This window comes from Neopelma chrysocephalum, unplaced genomic scaffold (assembly GCF_003984885.1).
Source record: "Neopelma chrysocephalum unplaced genomic scaffold, ASM398488v2 Primary Assembly neopelma1_22b, whole genome shotgun sequence".
NCBI classification, from domain to species: Eukaryota; Metazoa; Chordata; class Aves; order Passeriformes; family Pipridae; genus Neopelma; species Neopelma chrysocephalum.
The window spans coordinates 446,750-469,781 of NW_020897690.1; the positions used below are offsets into that span (position 1 = coordinate 446,750).

At 34.8% G+C, this 23,032-nt stretch overlaps 1 protein-coding gene across 3 annotated transcripts in view; it reads right to left on the bottom strand.

Moving 5' to 3' along the window:
* The window catches only part of LOC113965072 (cadherin-19-like), a 116,976-nt gene that overhangs the window by 21,122 nt on the left and 72,822 nt on the right, over positions 1-23,032 (bottom strand). For all 3 annotated transcript variants that reach the window (XR_003533431.1, XM_027677911.1, XM_027677918.1), the window contains exons 2-8: positions 19,992-20,218; positions 16,464-16,758; positions 10,377-10,496; positions 9,581-9,745; positions 8,448-8,632; positions 7,116-7,369; positions 4,575-4,711 (exon numbers count right to left, since the gene is read on the bottom strand). Coding sequence is in view for 2 of the 3 variants with exons in the window: in XM_027677911.1 (XP_027533712.1) it covers positions 4,575-4,711; positions 7,116-7,369; positions 8,448-8,632; positions 9,581-9,745; positions 10,377-10,496; positions 16,464-16,758; positions 19,992-20,189 (1,354 nt within the window). In the remaining variant the exon portion in view is untranslated. The remainder of the gene's footprint in view (positions 1-4,574; positions 4,712-7,115; positions 7,370-8,447; positions 8,633-9,580; positions 9,746-10,376; positions 10,497-16,463; positions 16,759-19,991; positions 20,219-23,032) is intronic.

Sequence of the window (23,032 nt, forward strand, 5' to 3'; positions counted from 1 at the left end):
ACATATTGTTGGTTAAAAACCATAATGAAAACATTTTTTTCCAGTGAATAAAATAATCTTAAAACATTCCAGGAATACTGAATATCTATCAACCTAAATATGTCAATATCTAAATCTGCTCTATCTGAACCAGAAGCATGTCAATTGTGAAAATATTCATTACAGTTAAACTGTGTCTCAGGATTGGTCCTAGTGTCACTGCATCTGACCTGTTTAGAGGTCCTTAAGGCATTGTCTTAAATTAGTTAAATAAACTTTTAAGAGAAAAGCAAAACATACAAACTCTGCCTCTTTTCCAACTGACTCACTTTGGTTGATTCTTACATTACTTTTTTAATGTATAATTCACTAGTTGCTTGGAGCAAACATTTGTTTTCTTGGATCTTATGGAACCTATGCTGATAGCTTTGAGTCTTTTGCCAAAGGAAATGGCAGCAAAAGCGACTACCACAGAGATAAAGGGGTAGATAGTCAGCAGTTTCACATTTCTGTTTCTCCTGTGAAGTCATTAAAGCTGTGCTAATTTCCCAAACCTTACGATCTGTCAGAGTCATCTCAGAAATAATTCTTTGTGAGATGACATTTCTTTTATTGAATCAAACATCCATAATAATACAATAGGCAACGAAATAATACTCAGCTTGTCTTTTAGATAAACATAAAGAGTAGCCCGCATCCCTTTCAGAAATAATACCAAGAAAATGGGGTTACTTAAACTCTTTTGCTGAAGTCAGAATTGGATGCATACGGCAGAGATGCGACTGCATTGTCATTCAAAGGAAAACTTTGTAACCTTTAACAGAAACCAGGGAATAGCTTTGGTGGCTTCATTTATATAGAAAGTGGAACAGGAAGGATCCAGCTAACTTTGCCCATTCTTACCTTGCTTTTTTGTAAGATTCATGGATACTATATTGACTTTAAAGCCTACATTTTGTATGCTTTGCTGGCACAAACATTTAGATCTGTTTTTGGAATCACATCTGTTTTCTTTAAGCAAAAATTTTTTTTTCCTTTTTTTTTCAATAGTTTTGTTTCTAATTCTTTAATATATTTGCATTGTTGTGTCATGGTTGTTTTGATGTTTGTTTTTTTCTGCAGCATATGATTAAATGACAAAAAGGAGAATTTCTGTATGTATGGATGTTTTTAACAGCGTGGAAGTTTTTAATATTTCTGAAATCACAGCTATTATGTTTTGGGAGGGAGCAACATATTACAAAGCCGCTCTTGGAATCAGTGTCTGGTGGATATTTAATGATGGGTTTGGTGAAGCAGATGTACTGCTTTGGTTGCCACTGGGGAAGAAGGTAGACAACACTTACTTTGCCTTTTATCCTTTGCACAGGAAAATAGTCAGAATTTGAATTCAGCTATTGTACTCATATCCTACATTAAGCTAAATATCTTTCAATGAGCAGAAAAATTCTTTGTCACAACCTCTATGAGAGAGATCAGAACTTGAAAAACAAGGTATAAGAGAACAGCATGTAGAGTGCAATAAGGTGAATCAGTGTGAAAATGAAGATAATGCTTTAATTGCTAGGGACCAAAATGACTAAGTTGAAAAGAAAAGCGGTGACCATCTCTAGAGACAAAATAGGACTTAATACTTGCAGGGGATTAAAGAAAGCTTAACACTGTCATCAGCCAGAAAAAATAAACTTGAAATAATAACAATAATACTAGCACTATGTAATGCTGAGGCCTGAAGGACTGGCCCTGAGCCAAAGCTGAACTATAAGATGAACTCTCCAACCTAATATTCTATTTAGCCTAGTACTGTGTTTAGCCATACATCTGCTGATTAACCAAGGTGCTATTTAATACTTAGTAATGCCTTAAGAATACACGCTTATGCTTGTTAGCACAGTATATTACAAATAATTAGTAAGCCCTGTATGTGTTGTAAATATGCCTTTTCTTTGCTGACAAGGTTGTGAAGAACAATAGGCCTCACATAGTAACATCTGGTTCATATTTGAGACATCAATGTAGCCATAAGTTCTGTATTCAGTGACTAGTCAAGGCCATGGGATATCTAATAGTACATGGGCCAAATTGACTTCCTGGGTCTCCCTCTGGGCCTTAGCCAAGCTTCAGGGGAATACCAATGGAGGAAGAAAGCTGGATTGTTTTTCCATACTAATCAAGTGACGTAAGCTGGTTTGTTTAACACGACATAAGCTGGACCCTCTCACAGCACAGATGGAGGCTTCACTCTACCAGTGGACACACTGCACAGGATTTCCCAGTTACCAGGAAGGGGTTCTCCAGTCCTTCGCTGTGATCAGGGGACTCCCAGCTGAAGTGCGGTCTTGATGATAGTAATGTATTATTTAGGGTAACTGATGGTGTATCCCTCTCTTAATCACTATAAGACTTTCTTTGTAGTAATGATTAGATGCATTGCTAAGTGTGTCATTTCATAAGCCACTCATTTCTTTTGTAATTCTTTATTGTTTTGCTCTATGGTAAACTTATATACTTATTCTTTAAAGTCAGTGTTTGCGTTACTTGAATCCATCCTCAATACGGGGGGGGGGAGGGGACAAAACAGGTTGACAAAAAACACTGCTACTAACAATAAATGTTGTTGTTATAATTGTATATTAATTGTATATTAAACAGGACTCACCCCAGTACTCAGCCTAGAGCAACAGCACTACTGACCATCCACCAACTGGATAATGGTGACTTAAGGATTTCTCGCTCTCAGATATGGTTAGAATACTAATGTTTATGCTTCAGCTTTGTACTAGGTGAAAGCTGATTACAACCAAGTAAAAACTGATCAAAGGAAACTTGATTTTTCTTGAAAATCAAGAAATATTTTAGGCATGAAGTGGAATAAGTTCCAACAGGTTGCAAGCTTTGACTGCTTGCATTTAAGTTCCAATGATTTAGACCTACTTCTGGATACTGTTAAAACATGCTCTTTCAATGGCACAAAGATAGGGTGATCCACACCACAGGTCTGCAGTAACAGAGGAAAGCTTCTCTTACTAATCTCTGATTTCTGTCCGTTCAATGGAGGCAAAAGTCTCATGTCCTGTATGAGTTTCAGAGCATTAACAGGCTCCTAGGGAGGTTGCTGTTGCAATGCAGTTTCAAAATGTGTTTCAGGTGCAATGAATAACTTCTGAGTGAACTCTAATGGCATTTTGATTTGGCTTCAGTGGAGCCACAATGTCATCCACCAAATGTCTCATGCCCAGATTATGTGTTATGACTATATTACAGGAAATGAAATGCTGCTAGTTCATGGTATAAATCATTCCAGGTATGCCAGACCAAGGTGACCTAACTTCAGTGCTTTTGAACAGAGCGTTACAGACAGTGACCGTATCGCCATTAAAGAAATAAAGAATAAGAATATGAACATAATGAGGTCTCCATTTCTCTACAACAACTTTCATTACTGTGAAAGACTCACTTTCTTTTGCTGCAGGAGACAGTTATTCATTTGAAACATTTAGTTCATTCCTGTTTTATTGTTTAACTAAACAGAAAAGTCCAGACCAAAGTCATCCTGCTGTGTTTCCATAGTGCTATTCAAGACAAGATAAAACTACACCAGAGATCAATTTTACCAACACCTGCCAGCTACCTAACAACATGAGAAGAAAAATACGTTTATGCTTAAAAACTCATGGAAAAGCTAAAAAGGCAAAATACAAATTAAATACTTCAATGAAAATGGATGCTGACTATCCTATAGTACAGTTCCAAGAGTAATGTTCTACATATATACAGAGAAGGCTGCCTCAGTGCTGTTTATGAGTATGTGTTTAAAGTGGTCTTAGCAATAAATAGCTTTTAACTGAGATTCAGGATTTAAAAAGTGTTAAGAGTATTTGGCAAAACCTCTCTGATTTATTGATTGGACTCTAGTTCCATATAGTTTTTCCTCCTTCCTGAGGATGGATGGGATTAATTTTTAAATAATATCCCATAATATTTTGTTAAACTGTCCTATAAACTAGTAGCTGTTAAATTTCTAGTGTTGCCCCAGATTCAGGGCAACCAGATCACCACAAGCACAAACAGAGGTAATTTGCATTTGACTTTCAAACAAAATTGACAGGTGAAATCTATGTAAAAGTTGCTTCATAGATTTAATTGTTACTGAATAGAAGTCTAGCTGATTTAGGCCTTACATTCACAATTAATTTGAGCCACAGGTTTCTGACTGGTGTTAAATTAGACCCTGGCTAATTTCACACTAGTCAAAAATGTGGTGTGAAATTAACCAGGGTCTAATTTAACCTAAGATCTTGCACTGCAGGAACAATTCATACGCTTCAGTGTAACTTAAAAGTGTTACACTCTCGATCCTATTACAATTTCTTTTTTTGGTAAGGTCATCTTTTATGAAAAAGCACAGGACCTTGGAGCTCAAATACATTCTGCTTCTATTTAACAAATCATTTTAATAATGCTCTTTAATGTAGCAGGCAACAGTAATATAATGAGAAAGAAGCATGTATTCGCCACTTAAAAGAAGGCATATTCAGAGGATAATTACAGTTCACAGTATATAAAACACAGTATTCCTTAAATTTCTTACTCACTTGTTTCTGTGGCTGTAACAGTTATGTTGTGCCAAGAAGCTATCTCTCGGTCCAGAGGTTTAGTTGTAATGATTGTTCCATTGTATTCATTGATGCTGAACAGTCTCTTTAAAGGCATGCTTTGGACAATAGAGTACCTGCACCAAAAAAAAATAAAGAGATTTCCTAATACCGAAATGTTTCATCAGAGGAAAGGACATAGAAAGCTATTGCGAGTTGAGAAAACAGAGCTGTGCATATATGCATATAAATGTGTGCTGCAACAACTCAGAAATCATGAAAAATGTACACTTATAAACATTTAAAACTCACTGCTGCCAAGATCAAAGCTCTTCTTTTTATAAAACTAAATATGTCTCAGATCTATATTAATGTGAACTGAATCTGAAATGCATTATTCATTCATACTTCTAAGTCAGGCTCACAGCAGGTGAATGACTTCGTTGAAAAGAAACAGCAAACGTGCCACTTGTGAAATGAATAACACCAACAGCTAAGTGGAGGTATAATGGCAAATCTATTTTGTCATTGCTGACAAGCTCTGATGTCAAGGGAACGGGCATTATAAAGACAGAAAACTATCTGTAATGAGGTGTCTAGGCAGGGTACAAAATCCTAATGCAGGAGATGATTGCAAATGAGTCCTGTGTTCCTGAATGTTCCCTGAAAAGGCTCCAGATGCTATGACCATATGTGGACATGCACATGTGAATGTATATACATATATACCACTCAAATAGTTAAAGTCTAACCACTGATCACTGACCAGAGATGGACAGAAAAAACACCAAATATATTGGTGAAAAAAGGATATTTACTAATATTTTAAATGAGCTACAAAGAAAAATACCATATGATGCAATTCCTAGTAAAGTCTATTCCATGGAAATAAAACCTGTTTGAATAGTTACAAGGTTCGTTCCACTCTAATTTTGAATTCCCACTTGAAACTACTCCCTTTTATTGTACCATTAATTGTGCTTGACAAAGTCTTTCTGTTTCCTGTTGACACTTGGGACTCCAGCTCAATTAATGTACCAGAAGTTGAATGACTCTCTAACTTGTTATTTATAGTTATGTTTTCTCTGTTTTGAAAATCAGTAAAGGACAAATCAAGGAACCATCACAACACTGTAAGTGAAAGTTCTTACAATTTGAGCTGAATTTTTAATATTTATAAACCTCTATTTTAGGTATTTGTAATTTTGCTTGGTTTTTTTTTTGTTGTTTGTTTGTTTTATTTGTTTTTTTTTCTTTAAGTGAGTATTCCTCATACCCTACATCAAACCTTGTTTAGGGTTTTCTAATATTTTTGTTTTGCTTTGTTTGGGCTTTTTTTTTGGGAATCTGATTCTTGATAAACAATTGTCAAAAAAATATATGTTGGATATTTGTTATTTTTTATTACTGGTGTAGTAAGGTTTTGTTGCATGACTTTTTTAATTTGTTTGTTTGAAACCTGGGGTCCATCTTGTTTTCTATATTATGAATAACTGCCATCATTTATGGTAGCAATGGTTTTAAAATTATACTCTCATTTACATTGCACTTAGCCCAGTAAACATACCTATATATTAGAAGTGACATACTCCAAAGGAACTCGGTGAGGCAATATATATATCACTGTTTTGGGACTATGCAGACGTATTCACTTTGAGACAAGTTCCTTTAAAATATTTCTAGAAGTTATAGATATGCATTAACATTTAATTGTTCCATAGGAGATGCTACAGTCATCTAAATAAACTACCAAATGATCCCTTTTTGGGGGAGAATGAAAAATTGCTTGTATGTTTTTATTCTTTCTTATTTGATGTAACCTATTACTAGCTTACTAAATAATGGTAAATGAATGTAAAATCATAACAAATCATTGCCTAAACCTCTGAGGTCATAACATAATATACATATATTCCTGCTATTAGAAATCTACATACCATAAATTATCTCATGTCTCAACCATTTTTCACTGTATCCTAGCTTGTCTACATTGCATAGTAAATAGTGATGCCAGGCAATTCAGGAAGATATTTTAATTGTAAACCGTATGTTAAAGCTTATTTACCTGTTTTCTCTCTTAGAGACAGAAAAAATTATTTATTATTAAAATTATTAAAAACAGAATCTGCTGTTGCTGAGTTGAGTGGCTGGGTATCAGCTGGCTGGCAGTGAGCAATTGTTTTAGGTCTTTTTTGCATCACTTGTTTTCTTGGGGTTTTGTTGTACGTGGTTTTTTCCCCCTCTGTTACTTTCTTTTCCTTTTTTTTTTTTAATTATTGTTGAACTATTTTCATCTGAACCCATGAGTTCTCACAATTTTACCCTTTCAATTCTCTCTTGCATCCCAACAGGTGGGGGAGTGAGTGAACAGCTGTGTGGTCCTTAGTTGCCTAAGGGGATTAAACCATAACATCTTGAGTAACACAGGCTGCCACAGTGAGAGCACAATTAACTGTGATTATGAACCAAGGTAAGGAACAGAAATACACTTTAGAAATCCCAACTACATTTACATTTGAGACCTGTTCACATTTTAAGTACCTGACTGGACTGTCATCATCATCTGGATCTCTAGCAGTTACGACCCCCACCAACGAGCCATTCATAACCCCTTCATCAATCTCCATTACATAGTTCTCTGAGGTGAAAACTGGAGGTTCATCAGCATCTTCCACATTGATTTTGATAATGGTTTTGTCTTCAAATGGTCCTTCTTTCAAAAAACGCTCATCAATGTACTTGTTTACAACTTTTGCTTGAATACTGTATCTCCTTTTGCTCTCATAATCCACTGTCTGTTAAGAATAAAAGAGAGACTTGAAATACTTCTTTCCTCATATTTGAATTTAATATAGGTCCATAAATGGTGTGATATTAAAGACAAAATAGTGCTATCCTTCAATTTAGAATTTATGAAAAAAAATAGTTTTTTCTAAAAGTAGTTAATTCTAAGACTTCTTTTTTTATGTTAGAAACACTTTAAAATTAAACTATTCTTGTTTGCTTTCACATTTGGGCTTGCTTTAATGCTATAGTCAGACAACACTGCAAAAAAATCATAGTTACATTATTATTTTAGAAAGTCTTTATCTATTGAAATAATAAAAAGGATGTACTAAATAAATAGCTTTCTGAACTGTAACAAATACACATAGAAAAAGAAAGAAACAAACAAACAAAAAAACCCCAAACCCTTAAACCAAAATGAAAGAAAACAAACCAATAAAGAAACAAACAAACAAAGCCACCACACTTATAGCTTTCAGTTCATCCAAGCCCTGGATTTCACTATATTATCAAACTCTATCTTCATTTCAGGTGATATCCTAGATGCCCCAGAAATACTCCTGTGTGATTCCAAAAAAGATTACACAGTAACAAAGACTATTAAGTATCTTAATTCATAAGCTGGTAGTTTTTTTAGTGTATTTAGTGTCTTTTCAAAGTTATGTCATAACAAAACCTCCACTGTCTATCTAATATTGTAATAAATTCTGTCTTCACATAACAGAAGGTGTTGGAAGTGAGTAATATTGTTTGCATTGATAAAAATTGATAAAAATTTTACAGATGATGCACAGAAGAGATAGAACATTTTCTCACAATGAGATACACTATGTTACACAGCTAGAGATGACATTAAGATACTCTGTCACACTTGTATTCAGCAGTAATAGGAATGAGTCAAAAAGGTAAACTGAAGGAAAAGCATTTTTCTTTTTATCCCCCTAATATTCCAATCAAATCGCAAAGCCTAAAAAATGAAAAAAAATAGTAGAATCCAAAGCAATAGGCCTTTTTTAAACATCCAGCTTGCTTGTGGAAATTCTCTCTAGTATTCAGATATTTTTTAGAAGGTTTCTGAGATCTCACCTTTTTTAATAAGATAATTCCTTCTTGAGTCTCACTGTTAGTAATGATGTCAAAAACATGTGAGCTATCTCCTTCAATGGAATAGTTCATGGCTGCATTCTCCCCTATGTCGCTGTCTTCTGCGAAGACTTTGCCTACAGTAGTGCCCACAGGATCCTCTTCAGAGACACTCATATGGTAAAGTCCTAAAGAAATAAATACTGGCACAGTTTAGTGATCTACCATAGTTAATAGCTGCTGTAGCTATGATGGCGTGAGGCTCTCAGAAAGCTGGGGAAAGTTCCCAAGTTTTAGTAGTGCAAAGGATAAAATCTAGCATTGTATAGATCATGGGTACAGGACATGGGTACAATCTTTCCACTTATGGATCCTCCCCTCTCAGCCCTACTTGAGCAATAAATAGCAAAGGGCAAGAGACAACGGTTTTAAAATGAAGGAGGGAAGATTTGGATTAGAGATAAGGAAGAGGTTTTTTACAATGAAACACTGGCACAGGTTGTCCAGAGAGGTGGTGGAAAAATTCCACCTGAAAAATTCCAGGTCAGGTTGGATGCGGCTCTGAACATCTTTGACCATTGAAGGGGGGTTGGACTAGATGACCTTTGAAGATCCATTCCAATACAAACTATTCTATGATTCTATGAACCAACAGGGTGAAAATACAGTGGAGGACAGCACTTCCTCGCTGCATTTCACTAGTTTTTCCTGACAACCCAGTGAGCAGCTCTCACATCTGCTAGAAACTCACTGGACAGACAGGTTCACATCATTTACCAAAAAGTTTACAGTATCTGCCAAAAAAGAATGAAGAGAGGAGAAGAAGAAAGAAGGTGAGTGAAAATGGTGCTTAGGTAGGGCAAACTAAAGGGAAAACAATAAGTGATTTATCTCTAAAGTGTAGTGGTAAGTAAAAACAGCAGGCCTGAAATCTTTTGCGATGATAGATTTTCTTTTCCTCATGATTTTTGAGCTTTTGTGGGGGCTTTTTTTTTTTTATTTTACTTTTATTTTAATCTATATGCTGAAGTCAAAGCACAGTCCTGTTCTAAAAAGACCTACCAGCGAACCTAACAGATCCACAGTGGATCTAAATTTCTTCAAGACTTCAATTAGTGTAAGCAGCCTATACTCACGCTGCTGAAATTTAGGTGGATTGTCATTGACGTCAGAGAGGTTGATGGTAACAGTGGCTGTTGCTGAAAATGCCCCTGGTTGCCCAACCATATCTTTGGCTTGGATGATGACCAAATACTGATCTTTTGTTTCTCTATCCATCTGGGAAGCCATTCTGATGACCCCTAAAAATGAAAAGTATAATATAATAGCATATAGCAGTCTCATTTTTTTCCAACATCTGTCAGTATAATATGGGTATAAAATGTATCACTGGACCTAGTTATCAATTTACATTCTAGACCGTGCACAGCAAAACTGTCCTAATACTGTGAATTGGTACTCATGGTTTCAAATACACCGTATGAGGGATCCATTCTGCATATTTAGAGTTCTGGGGAGCAGAATACTCCATTTATTTCCTCTACCATATATAACCATGTCAGAAGGCAGGTTTTTGGAGAAATGTCCCATATCTGTGGTTCCTCCAACATGATAGAGATGTCACATAATGAGTCATAGAGCTGTTAAATGAGAAGTGTTCCTAGATGCATTGGTTGAATGGGGTACTTGTAATGCAGCTCTTTTCTTTAACAAGATATTTTGCTAACTAAAGTTTGGATTTCTTAGACAGAAAGAATTTCAGCTTCCCATGGGAAAGAAAAAAATTATTTTCTTTAGATCTTGGAACTATTCAAAGATGTAAGAGTGTAGGGTGGTATCAGTTGATCTTTGTACTGACATGAAGAACACTTTTGCTTGCATCCATTTTATTAGTTCATGAATGTTTTCAAGTTACAAGTTCATTTGTAGTACCTGTTTTTGGCTCCACAGAGAAATATGGCTGTCCCTGAATGAGACTGTAAAGCAGACGGGCACTATTCCCATAAGAAGGATCATCACCATCTGTAGCTGTTACCTGTATAACCGAAGTACCTCAAGGAAAAATAAAATAGATTATGTTTATTTTCTTCTTGTATAAATTACCTCATAATTATAGAACATAAACTCTTTAAAAACCTTTTAACATACCAGATATATTAGCAAACACTCCTAAAAATTTACAAAAGCAAATGTCACTTTCTAAAATTTATCATTAAAAAGGGAAAATATGTCCCCGGCAACTATTCTTGTTGCATTCAAATGTAAAAAAAAAATAAATAACATACAATTTTTTAGCACTACATTTATGTTGCTTAAAATACTACACATCTCATGCCTTTTTCCCTAATTTCTGATATGTGAATGGAATATAGCAAATTGTTTCTCCTCCCCCTCTATATTCTTCAAAGTATTTTATGGAAGTTTCTCAAAGGAAAAAGAAAACACAGTTATTTTATCACCAGCAGGCCCACAGGTGATAAAGAAATTAATTGTTAGCAAGCAAAACAGCCAAGAAGTATAACAAGGCTCAGATAAATTTTTTTATCGTTGATTCTTTAATGAGCCTGTCTCAGTGCAAAAAACGATGACAGAATTCCCACTACAAAAAGCACAGCACAATCAAGCTTCAGAGCTTGATTTCATCTCTGATGGGAAGCTGTTTAAATCCTAGATAGAAAATTGACTGGCACTACCATTAATGACTGTCCTTTAAAAGAAAATACTCACAGTAACATAATTTTGTAAGGTAGTAATCATTTTTGTCTTTTTTCCTCACCTAGATTCTGCATTAGAATACAAATATCACTTCTCATGAGGAATAGTGGGAAATCAAGATACTTTCTAAAAATTTCTGGCATATGTTCACATGGTTGCACCTGCTTACCAATACAGCTTGCATAGTTTTGCTGGAGGAGAAAAGAAGAAACAGTGGAGTGCAAGGGAGTTAGACCAGAAACACATTTTTATGACTAAGGCAAAGTTGATACTTGTCTCCAATAAAGCAAATATATTCATTGCTGAGTTTTCTAACAGTTAAATAGTTTTATTTTTAAACAGAAATGAAAAATGCTTCCTCATAGAAGGATATGCTAAATTAAACATTTTGAAAAAGTATGTTTTACATTTTTATTCACCAGCACTGCAATTGATTCCATAACCCATGCTATCTTCTCTCAGGTGGAGAATACAATAACCTGTTAATAATTCCCATGAACTTTTGGCCTTATATGTCCTTCAAAACATACCTACAATATTGAATATCTGTCATTCATGTGTGCTTTAGATGTGTGTATAGATGTATAAATATATACACAGATCCTATTGCTCTCGAGAAACGTTAAATATAAAATTACAGATTCATATTTAGTCAGGGCATATATATGCTTCAGAAATAACAGAATTCCATAGTAAGACTGAAGGGTAAATGAAATCTTCAGCTGCATAACTGTTAACTTTGTATCAACTGTGATCTGTGGAAATTGCTGTCACTATTACGGAAAACTCATCCTCTAAGACAATTTAGCATAACTAGAATGCAATTGCTTTGAAAAAGAAATGGAGTGCTAGTTAGAAAGGGATCAAGAACTATGAATAATCCAATGGGTATGGTCTGTCATGAATGCTATTTCCTACTAAATAAACTCAACTGCCCACAGCTATGTTTAGAAATGGACTTATTTACAGCACCATATTTAGTATATCAGGAATAAAATCCAACATATATAAGAATTCAAAGTTATTATTACAGCATTTGTGGGTCTCACACATTTAAAGGTAGATTTATTTACTGCAGTTTCTAACTATCATAGAGAAAGCTTGAATCTAAACCAATATTTCCTGCTTCTCTAAGACCCAAGCACAATTTTCTGCTTGCCTGCTGACTTTTCCAGAGTACAGCAGAAGGCAGAAACATGGAATTTGTATAGTTGGGCTCAGTGAGATGCAGCTGGTAAATGTAGGGGAAAGGTGAACAGGCAAGAGACATCTAGTAATGAGGGAGTTGACTTGGAGGGAAGAAATAACATATCCTGTACTCTCGGGAGGAAGACCGCTTCTAAAATGGGGTGACAGGAGACCCATGTGAAGAGCAGGCTATATTTTCTCACATTTTTTTAGAAAGAAGATTTTATGATCACTACATGAACCTCTAGGTTAACTATAGTCTATATAGTAAGCAGAAGAAAAATATTATGCCATGAAACTAGTATTTTTTTTATACATTTAACAATCAGAAAAAAAAACAACCACCAAAACAAACCAACCAACCAAAAAAGAAAAAAAAAACTAAACAAAATGCCCAACAAAACAAACAAACAAAGAAAAACAAAACCCAAAAAAACCCCCACAAACAAAGAAACAACCAGAAACCAACCCAAACCATTTATTGAATGGAATAATGTTTACTATTTTTATTTGAGAAACAGAAATTGCAATGTTAATATTCTATACTCAAACACTCTCAAAAGCCATTATTTGTAAGTACACAGTTGTGAGAAAATACAGATACAGATCATATCTTAAACCAATCAATTAACACATAAATATGCACAAACGCAAAAAAACCCCCCAGGAAACACCCTAAACCCTTGCTCCTAACGTTGTAAGCATGACAGGACATAATTCACAATTGAACTTTTTGATTAGTTTTATTTAAGGCAAACTACTAATTTTTATCTCTTCAGGCTTGATTTTACCCTTCTTGGGCAAAACATAGTAGTGCCACTTATACCATTAGGTATGCTATGGGGCCCTCATATGGCAAATAGTTATTCATTTTTCTAACTAGAGCTTGAAATCTGTAAGGACATTAAGTACTGATAGATTATTGCATCTGACTCTTAACCACTCCATCAGATATACTGCATTTGTACAAGTTTAACAGCTATATGGAAGACACTTTAAGTAAAATCGTACCAAGTGCCTGAGGGAAGAGCACAGACCTGTGTTCTCAGAAGAGAGTCCATTTGCTGACATGCATTTCATTTACTGTGACACTTGCCTTTAAAACCCTAATAAAATTTAGTACTGAAGATAAAAGAGAGCTAATAAAGGATTAAAATATATTCTAATTTGCCGGCACATTAGTATATATAGTGATATTTGTAACTAACTGCAGGCAAAATTATCCGTCCCTATCTTCTGATTTTGCTGTGGTTCTCTGAGGCAAGTGGCCAGCTCTGAATTATTCTCTCCTCTCTTTCTTAGTTCCAGACAAAATTTTCACTAGCAATGACCTGCTTTCTGAAATATTGACCACACTTCCTGGGAGTGTTTTCTGTGAGGAAATTACTAGGAGATCTAGCATCAGTGAGCAGAGCCAATTCTAGAGAACTCTGAAACAGAGCAAAGGGTAAGGCTCTCTGTTGCACTGTATCACTTACACTAATTCTGTTCTTCATCCCTTATTATGCAAGAGTATATTCTAGTTTATTGGGAGAAAAGCACTGATAATAATGAACTGTTATGGTACCAGTGCTGCAAATTTTGGTTGATTACTCTTTCTGTCTGCTGGGAGGTTATAAATTTCCTTGTAAGGGTGGTTTAGGATGTGCACTGAAACAGGTTTTACCTCAGTAGTGCAGTCCCTACCTTTTGAGAAACAGGGCAAGCGAGCCTATAGAAGTACTCGTGTGGCTCAGCTGTTTCACGTGTTGGAGCTGACCATTGTCAAGGTATATACTCCACTTACATTATATATTCCAGATATACATATTTGTATTCCAGTAGTGTCTACGTGGAAGAAACAGGTGAAAGAATGATCTCTGGAATAGCTATGGTATTAGTGCTAAATGGTATTAGTGCTAAAGAGGTCAGGCATGGAAGAAGCAATGTAGAAAATATTTCAAAATCCACAGGATGACCTGGATTCACATATCATACACTGGATGGTTGCATATCTGTGAGTGTACTATTTCAGGCAGCCTGTGTCTGAGAGAGGAGGCACTCTGGGATCTTCATTTTTCACCCATTCTGATAAATGGGAGACGGTGTTACTTCTGATTTTTTAACTTTTTTTTTCATTTCATATATTTCTATATTTCACTAGAATATTTTTTATTTATAATATTTCAAGAATATTACAAAGTAGATTAAGTTTTCTGCAGCTTAATTAATCTTATTCTGAAGTGATATAGTATTTTAGGAATTTAAATATATAATAGATGACACAGGAGAGTGGATAAAGACAGTGGATAAAGACAGCTGAGCGTTTCACTTTTAGATTCTCTGTTTATAGCAAATTCAAGGGAGTATAGAGTAAGATTTCTCATTTGTCAACTGCTTATTAATGGTTTCTGGCGAGAAATAGAGGCATATGGGAAAAGGTTACATTGTTGTTTTGTCCTTATGTACTGCCCTACCTGACTACTTTTCTTATTTTTTCCCCCATATAGCTCTCATTAAGATAGAAAGATAAAATAGAAACAATTTATAAGACAGTTGTTCATATACTTATGTGAATGGTTACAAGTCTCTGTGAGTATAAATGAAACCATACTAAATCACCAGCTATTTAGAAAAAACCCAAACATTTTATAAGAGACTGTGTGCCTTATAAACAATGCTTTCCCACAGGGGAAAGAAAAAGGAGTCATTGAAGTCCTACAGCTGTGTAATCCCAGATAATTCTAGACAATGAACTATAACCATTTTTACTGTGAGCACATAAAAATAAAAATAAAAATATCGTTTACAAGACACCTGTCTTCTAATCTCCAAACTTGAGTAAATGATCAAGATGCAAAGTCTAGAAGAACCCTCTGAACAAGAAACTGATTAGAAAAAGTTATTTGACCGAGAGCTCAGATGCAAAGTCTGTAAGTCTGTCTGCACAGAAAAAGGTGGCAGTGAAGGAACAATCACAGGTGATTTCTCCAGCAGAAGTTGGTATAAGCAATGTGACTAGCAAGTAAACTGATTAAATGAAGGTGTTTTGTAGCTATTGGTAGTGATACTGAGCTGCTGCTTCCTGGCAGAAATTAGGATACTAACCCCACTTTTGATTAAACACCAGGCATGAATATCTTTTTCTTGCAACTGCTATTCTGGCTGGTAAAAGAACATAAAGTTTACAGTTCACTGTGAAAGATTCACTGATTCTGCCCTAAAAGTTGAACAGGTAATACTTAATGAAACATAGTTGTTATTACCTTTTATGATCACTGATGTTATTACACTAATGACCTCATTAATTCATACTATTTAAAGTAGCAAAATAATTTCTGTTCAATATCAATTGCAAATAAAAATAATCAAAAGAGGTAGGGGTATGAATTAAAGAAATTATTGGGATTCTTTCTATAAGGATTAAAGAATCTAGTTTTTCTTTGATTTTGCAGATAGTTACTTGGAGATAGCACCTATAACATGCTTGTTTATGTCTGCTGTATTCACACTTTGGGGTTCCTGAAGGCTTTAAATGTATGTGTACATATATTATGTATCCATATGTGTATGTACACATAGATGTATATATACACATATTTGTCAGACGTTGACTTTGCTTTGTATTTGCTGAAATAAGTTTCCAGATACATGACAGATCCTAGTACAGGTCTGTTTGATCATTTGGAAGGGGGAAAGAAGAGGTGCAAGGGTTAAGTTTTTCCTCTTGACAGGAAAATTACAATTCATGTGCTTAGGAAAACGGAAGGTTAGTCCTTCATTGCACACAGTCTAATCTAAACAAGAAGAAGCTGACTGATAGGAAAGAGGTTTGGCAGTGTAAATAAGTAGGCAACATACAGAGAGTGAGGGTGGTCATCACATCTCCTTTGCAACTGGCTTCAGTACTCTACCTATTTTTACTTGTAATGCTGTATTTTTAAACAAGTACAAAATAAATACTTAAAAACAAGGATGTTAAGTAGAAATACTTATAATCTTTTCCAAACCTGTAAAAGAGTTTGCTTTCATCTCACTGAGAAGCAGTCTGTAACATATGTTATTAAGATTTTGTATCCACATAACTATCTAGAAAAAAATCAGGAAATAAAGATTTTGGTTCACAACATATAATACCTTCAGGTGACATCTCTGGAACAGAAGCCACATAAGGCCCATCCAAGAACTGTGGTTCATGGTCATTGACATCTCTAACCTTGATAATAAATTCTGATTCAGGTTCAACAGGAAGTTGAGTGCTCCTGTTTATTGCTTGTGCTCTTAGACTGTAGAAAGGTTTTTTTTCTCGATCCAGCTTTTGTGTCACATAAATTTTGCCGTTATATTCATCGATGACAAAAATGCTTCCAGCTCCCTCCCCAGTCAAAATGTATTTTAGGTTGCCATCCTGCTTGTCTAGATCTGATTTCAGCTGAAAGTACAAAACAGTAAAATAAGTCACACTTTGTGAGGAATAAATTTTTGAACTATTCATTTGAGGCTTTTTTTTCATTCTACAGTGAACACTGTCACTAATGAGTCTTCTTAGATACTAATATTTAAAAGAAGGTATTGTCACATTTTCAGCCAGCCATTTTAATTTTAAAGTATATTAAAGTATTTAATTTAAAAGTATTTATATAACAGACTTATGAATGCATGATAAACCTGAAAAGAGATGCTTCAGCTACTTTGAAACGAAGGAAATGAATGTAAATACCCACTTTAGTTCATTGCTTTATCAGCTCCCATACAACTCTGCTGAAAACAAGGCAAAGGTCATTAAACGTTATCTAAAGTTTTTATTATTGCAAATGGCAAGTGTACTTTGTAAGTTTTATGTATTTTTTTCTTCTGTACTCAGCAATACTAAGTGTAAATGTGAGCAACAGTGATGTTCTATTTCTGTTGAAATATTAAAGAGGTGAAAAGCCATTCTGTAGTGTAAGCCTATATTATTTATTCTGAAATAAATTGATAGACATTTTCCATTTCCTTCCAGGATGATCTATGTCCTCTGTTGTCTTGCTAAGTTGAACTTTATGATGATAAGTCCTTTGAGGAAGCTAAGCCTTGGAGACAATTGTGGTCTAGCTACATTTGTTCATGCCCTGTTAATGTTAGCAATGTATAATAGAACCTTTTAAATAGCAATAACTTAATTTCTTAACATGTCATGCATCCATAGTTGAATTTTATGGGACCAGCAATTTCTATCATAACACTAATTCTCTATTTTTCTCTATTTATTTTGGTTTTAGAATAAAAGATGTCAAGTTCTCTGGATAATAATTGAAAAATGCAAAGTTAAAAAGAAAAAAATTATTCAACTTGCTTCTCTTACGAAGCAACAGGTTTAAAATGCAAATAACATGCCTAACCGTTGACTTCAATTATCTCACTGTTTTGTTTCATGCTTATTGACCCTACAGGTCAGTGTAGGATATGAGGACACAGAATGGGAAAGAAGTAACTATGGGGTGTAAAGGGCTTGTTTCGCTATTGGATCTACTCAAATATTTTCTAATGACTTCTGAAGTTGCAAAAAATAATTTTAACCTTTCTTTGGAACAAAATAATGTGATAGGGACACTGCTCTGGGGTATGAGGAACAGTTTTGAGTTCCTACTCTGAGTTCTCTCAAAGTATTTAAGACCTAAAATATGCAGAGTTAATTACCCTTGACAGTACAAAAGAGAATTTTCAAGTCTAGGGAGTTTAGAATAATTTAAAATATGAACAACTTGAAGTCAAATATTTTCAACATAAGTAGTTGTGTGCAAAAAATGGTCTGGTCAAACTCATTTTAACACAATAGAAAATTGGCATCTGGCTAAGTGACAACACACATTCTTTGTTGTCGATAAAAACTGGTTTCCTTGTAATGAACTGCAGGGCACGGGACAGGTGATGTATATCTAGATCTTTAAACTAACATGGGGTTCAGATGTGACCACAGAGTGCATAAAACCCTTAGATTCTGGAAGCATGCCTTGGACTGGCTGCTTAGACTTAACCTGTGTTAAGCAACTTCACTCAGAATCATTTATCCGCAAAAGATTTCATGACCTTGAACATGTAAAATGAGACTCTCTTACAGATGACATAAGCTGAGAAAGCATACTAAAGTTTCTCCATTTACTTGGGTTTTTTAGGCTAAGCACAACAAAATAAATGGTCTTCTTATTGTAAATGAGAACTGAGAACAAGAATTTTTGTACTTGCTCTCAGATATCTGTCATTGCAGTGCCAATGGACAAATTTATTTTTCTTAAGCTTGATAATAGAGAAGGAGTCACGAGTCTATGTTAAATGAAATTTGAATATTTAGCTCTGACTGTGAAAGGAATTTTATATGGAATAATGACTTAAAAGCAGAGATTCTCTACCTGTGTATTTTCATTGATGTAGTTTTCTTCAGGGCCTTAATTACTAAAAATGCATGTGTTGATCATAGGCTACCACTTAATTTCCTGAAAGCAGAGTATATTATACTGAATAAAAAGACACAAGTAAATATGTCTCACTAGACAATGGTAACATTGTAACAAACTAATGATAATCTTCAATAAAATTCCCAGTTTACCTGTGAGAAATAGAAAGGTGAGATCATGAAAATACATGACATTTATGAAGTTTCTTTGCAGAAAACTATTTTTGAAGTATTGTAGAAATAATAACGGTCAAAAAAAATATATAGCATGTCTGAACTTGTTCTTTCAGAAGTGAGACATCACACTTCCATAGTAGTTACTTCGAAGGGGTTGGGAAAAAGTAATTAATGAATTTTGAACACTTCACCCTTTGGGCCCAATTAAATTTTAGTGCTAGTTAATTAGCAGTTAAACTTTTTTGGTTCATTCATCTAGAAAAGGCCTTAAAGAAAAGAAAACTAGATCTCAAGATTACAGTTACTTCTATGACACAAAAATAAATAATAATAAATATAATAATGATAAGCAGAGAGAGAAGAAAAGGGGCAGATAAAGCCTCATTAAGACAATTATCTTAAAGCACATTTTTAAAGGAGGGTGAAAAATAATTGCTTGTTGTGCTAAACCTGCGTTAATCTAATGAACCATGCAGATTCCTGTAGTTTCTCAGTGGTAAAAGGACTTAGTATTAATCTGCTTCATTAAAAATTAATGATGGGTAAATCAGCTGCTACTTAGTGTAATAGAAAATCATGCTAAATACTGTTTGTAAACTACACTACGCTCAGTATGGCTGCTCTGATGCAATGCCAAAAATAGCACAAGCAAATTGCCAGATGTTGATAAATGAGTCCTTAACTTTCATTGAAAAGGAAAAAAAAGGAACTTTTCAGCTTTATACCTTCATCTACTGTGTATAGAACTAGTTTCAGTAACAAATTGAATGTGAAATTTCCTTGACTGCAAACTAGGTGGAGGAAGGTCCTTGGTACTACCATGACTTCCAACTCTTAGAGTTCTCTGACCCTCAGTAAGGTCACAGGAAAGGAGAGATGTAACAGGAAAGGAGAGATGTAGTAATGCCTAATTACAGCTTCCTGATCTCTAGTTTCTACCTTTCTTGCTATTTCCAGGTCACTGGAGATGTTTGGTCTTCCAAGTCAAGGCAGAAGTTGGTAATCAGCATGCTGAAACTAACCTTGTACTGTCCTTGAATCATTACTTATCATACCTGTCCAATATAAAGAGGACCCAGTGAAACCTGTTCCTCAGTTGCAAAAAGTGGCTCCCATAGCCAGCCACGTTTTACTCTTCGAACTGCCGTGAAAGACAGATCTGTGTTTTGAGTGCTGAGGTTCTGCATGCCGAGGGAGTAAGGCCAAAGTTGAACCAGCATCACCACGAGAGGTGTCAATGCAGAGAAATTCATGCTGAAACCTTCTTTCAATCAATCTTAATCTGTGGAAGAGGAAAAAAAAAAAGTTGACAAAGCATCACTTTTTCTACTTTTATATATTTAATATAAGAGCTGATTTGCAGTGTTAAAACCTCCTCCTCTTCCTAAAAGGAAAGAATTGAAACAAAGTCTGTTTCTGTTTAAAACAGATATTCTTTCAGAGTCTCTGGCATGAAAGTCAAGTGCTCAACTTTCCTTTATGAATATCCTATGCAGGGACTTTCTATGCAAAAAAAAAAGGAAAATCATCCTTCAATTAATTCATCTTTCAAATTAAGCGGGGTAATTGTATTGTGTAGCCCAGGAATAATTTGATTGGAATAATTGCATGCTTCTGGTTAGGCAGGGCTGATTTTGAGCTGCAGTCACAGAAATGCCTGAAGGGTGAACATCTAGCCTTAGTGGTCCTGATGTCTGGCAGCTGAAACAGAGCAGTGCAGATATTTGTTTAACCTCTTCTTACACACTTTTCCAGCTCAAAAAAATGCCTGCAAAACTGCCATCATGAAGAAGCAGCAAAAATCTACACCTTTCTCCTTCCTGGCTGATAGAAATTGTCTTAACTGATTTTACCACCTCTGACTATATTGGCTATAATTAAGCAGTCAAAGGGCAAATGCATCTTGAAAGATGTAGGTTTCTGCAGCTAGTTTCATAGGCACAAAACACACTTTCAGAAAATGAAGTCTTTTCACAACTTATAAGCTGTTACTGATTTTTCAGTGATTTTTGGCAGAATAAAGGAAACTGAATTTTAAGTATAATGCAGTGCTCAGTTAAGAATAGCCATCTTACATGAGGAAAAAAGGAAAATGTTAAAAATACTTACCACACACATTTCAAGTCTTAAAACTCTATTTGGCAATGGCATTAACCATTCTTTTCAAGGCTTTAGCCTTAAAGAATAATATTTTCTATGCAGGACCAATCTGGTTTATGAATTGGCCATACCCCAGTCAGTTTGTACAGCACACTGGAAAGAAATATTTGGATGTATTTTCCTTAGGGCTGAAAAATCCAGAAGTCTAGTTGTCCAGGATAAAATACAAATGTATATATTTTAAGTTAATGATTTAAATAATAATGTTATAAATACCAATTCTTATCCAAAGGGAAACATCATAATTGTTTAAAAAGACAGATAATACAGAAAACTATTTATTATCTTCCAACAATTTCATATGATGTTGGACAACATCTTGTTAAAATGTAATCTGCATATATATATATATATATGGAGAAAGATCGAGAGAGAGAGAAAAGATAAGGAAGTTCTAATAGTAAAGTCATATAGAACCATAGATGCTAAAGTGTACCTTCCAATTTATTAATGTTTTTTGGTTTTGGACTGTAAAGCTGCAACAGTGCAAAATGAGACTTAAATAGAAGGAATGTGACTTGGGTATTATCTAGTTTCAGTTTCCCATGGAAAACTGCCTATTTTCCTATAGCTGAAAGAATAATATTTGTGACATGGAAAACAAGGCCAACAAAGTTCAACTTGGCTCTGAAATAAAGCTTGAGTGAGGCTTAAAAGGCCTAAAGACCTTGGAGAGGCTCTATGCAACGGGGGTACTTAATGCTAAGCAGTAATCTTCACAGAAACTAACCTTGAAAATGAACATTCATTTTATTGCAGCACATACCAAAGGACAGACAAATCAAGCAATGAAAGCCAAACAGTCAAAGAGACCTTTCTGAGGAATCATAAAAAAAGTTACTTCAATATTCAATATGAAGAGACAGGTGTTCAATCTGGGCCATAGAAAATACTTCTGGCTACCCTTTTGTTGTTGTTTTAAATGCTTCTTGTGACATTGTCCACATTGTTCAACAAGGTATTTCAGACTTGTGAGGCAGTATTTCATGCAGAGTGAATGTCAAACAGTCGTTATCACATTCATCTGAAGACACCATGTATACACAGCAACATAGCAAGGGTACAAAATATGGCTACACAAGTCTGCTGTTGGCCACGTTTTTGCAATGTGCTCAGCAGTTAGATATGAACAGCGTAAAGAATACAATTAGTATTTTGGCCTATTTTTGTGTCTCCTTTTTATTAATTTATATTAATAGCCTGTGTTATATTAATTCAAGCATCATAGACAACATGAGGATGAATAAACATTTTTAGATTTGGACATGTTGCACTCTGTTAGTGTATAAACAGACTTTGACTTGAAAATACAGACAATAGGTCAATTTCTGTAAAAAACATGAAGCTATGTAATGGAACTGAGGGCTATATGTATCTCCGCTATATCAAACATACTCAATTTGCCTTTACTTTCAGGACCTTTCAAAGCATGTTTACTTCCAACATCTTCCTACTCATTTGGCATTGAGACACTGCCTCCGGCCTCTGGCCAGCACATGTTGCCATTCTTTATAAATCCAATTGTTCCCTTGTGAAATAATCATCTTCTTTCTGTTCCACTGATTGTAGCTAACTCTCAAAAGTGGCTCTCATAAAATACCCAGAAATTAATTTCTTATTTCCTCCTCTATTTCTAGTCTTTTCTTAAAAATCTAAATTTCAGTATTACACACTTAAATTAAAAAAAAAATGCTCACAGTGTTTTAGATGATTCTGTACTGAGACTACTGCCAATCACTATGACTAGTGTTGTCTCATTATTCCCTTGTTTTTTCTTGTCTTTCCCTATCCATCAGTTGTCTCTTATTTTACACTCATTTGGTAAGGACTTTGTAAATGAAATGACCTTTTATTTTGTGTTTCAATTATAATATTCAATAGAAGGGAGGATTCGGAAAAGCACTGAGATTTGGGTTGTTGTAGTGGTATGCACAAA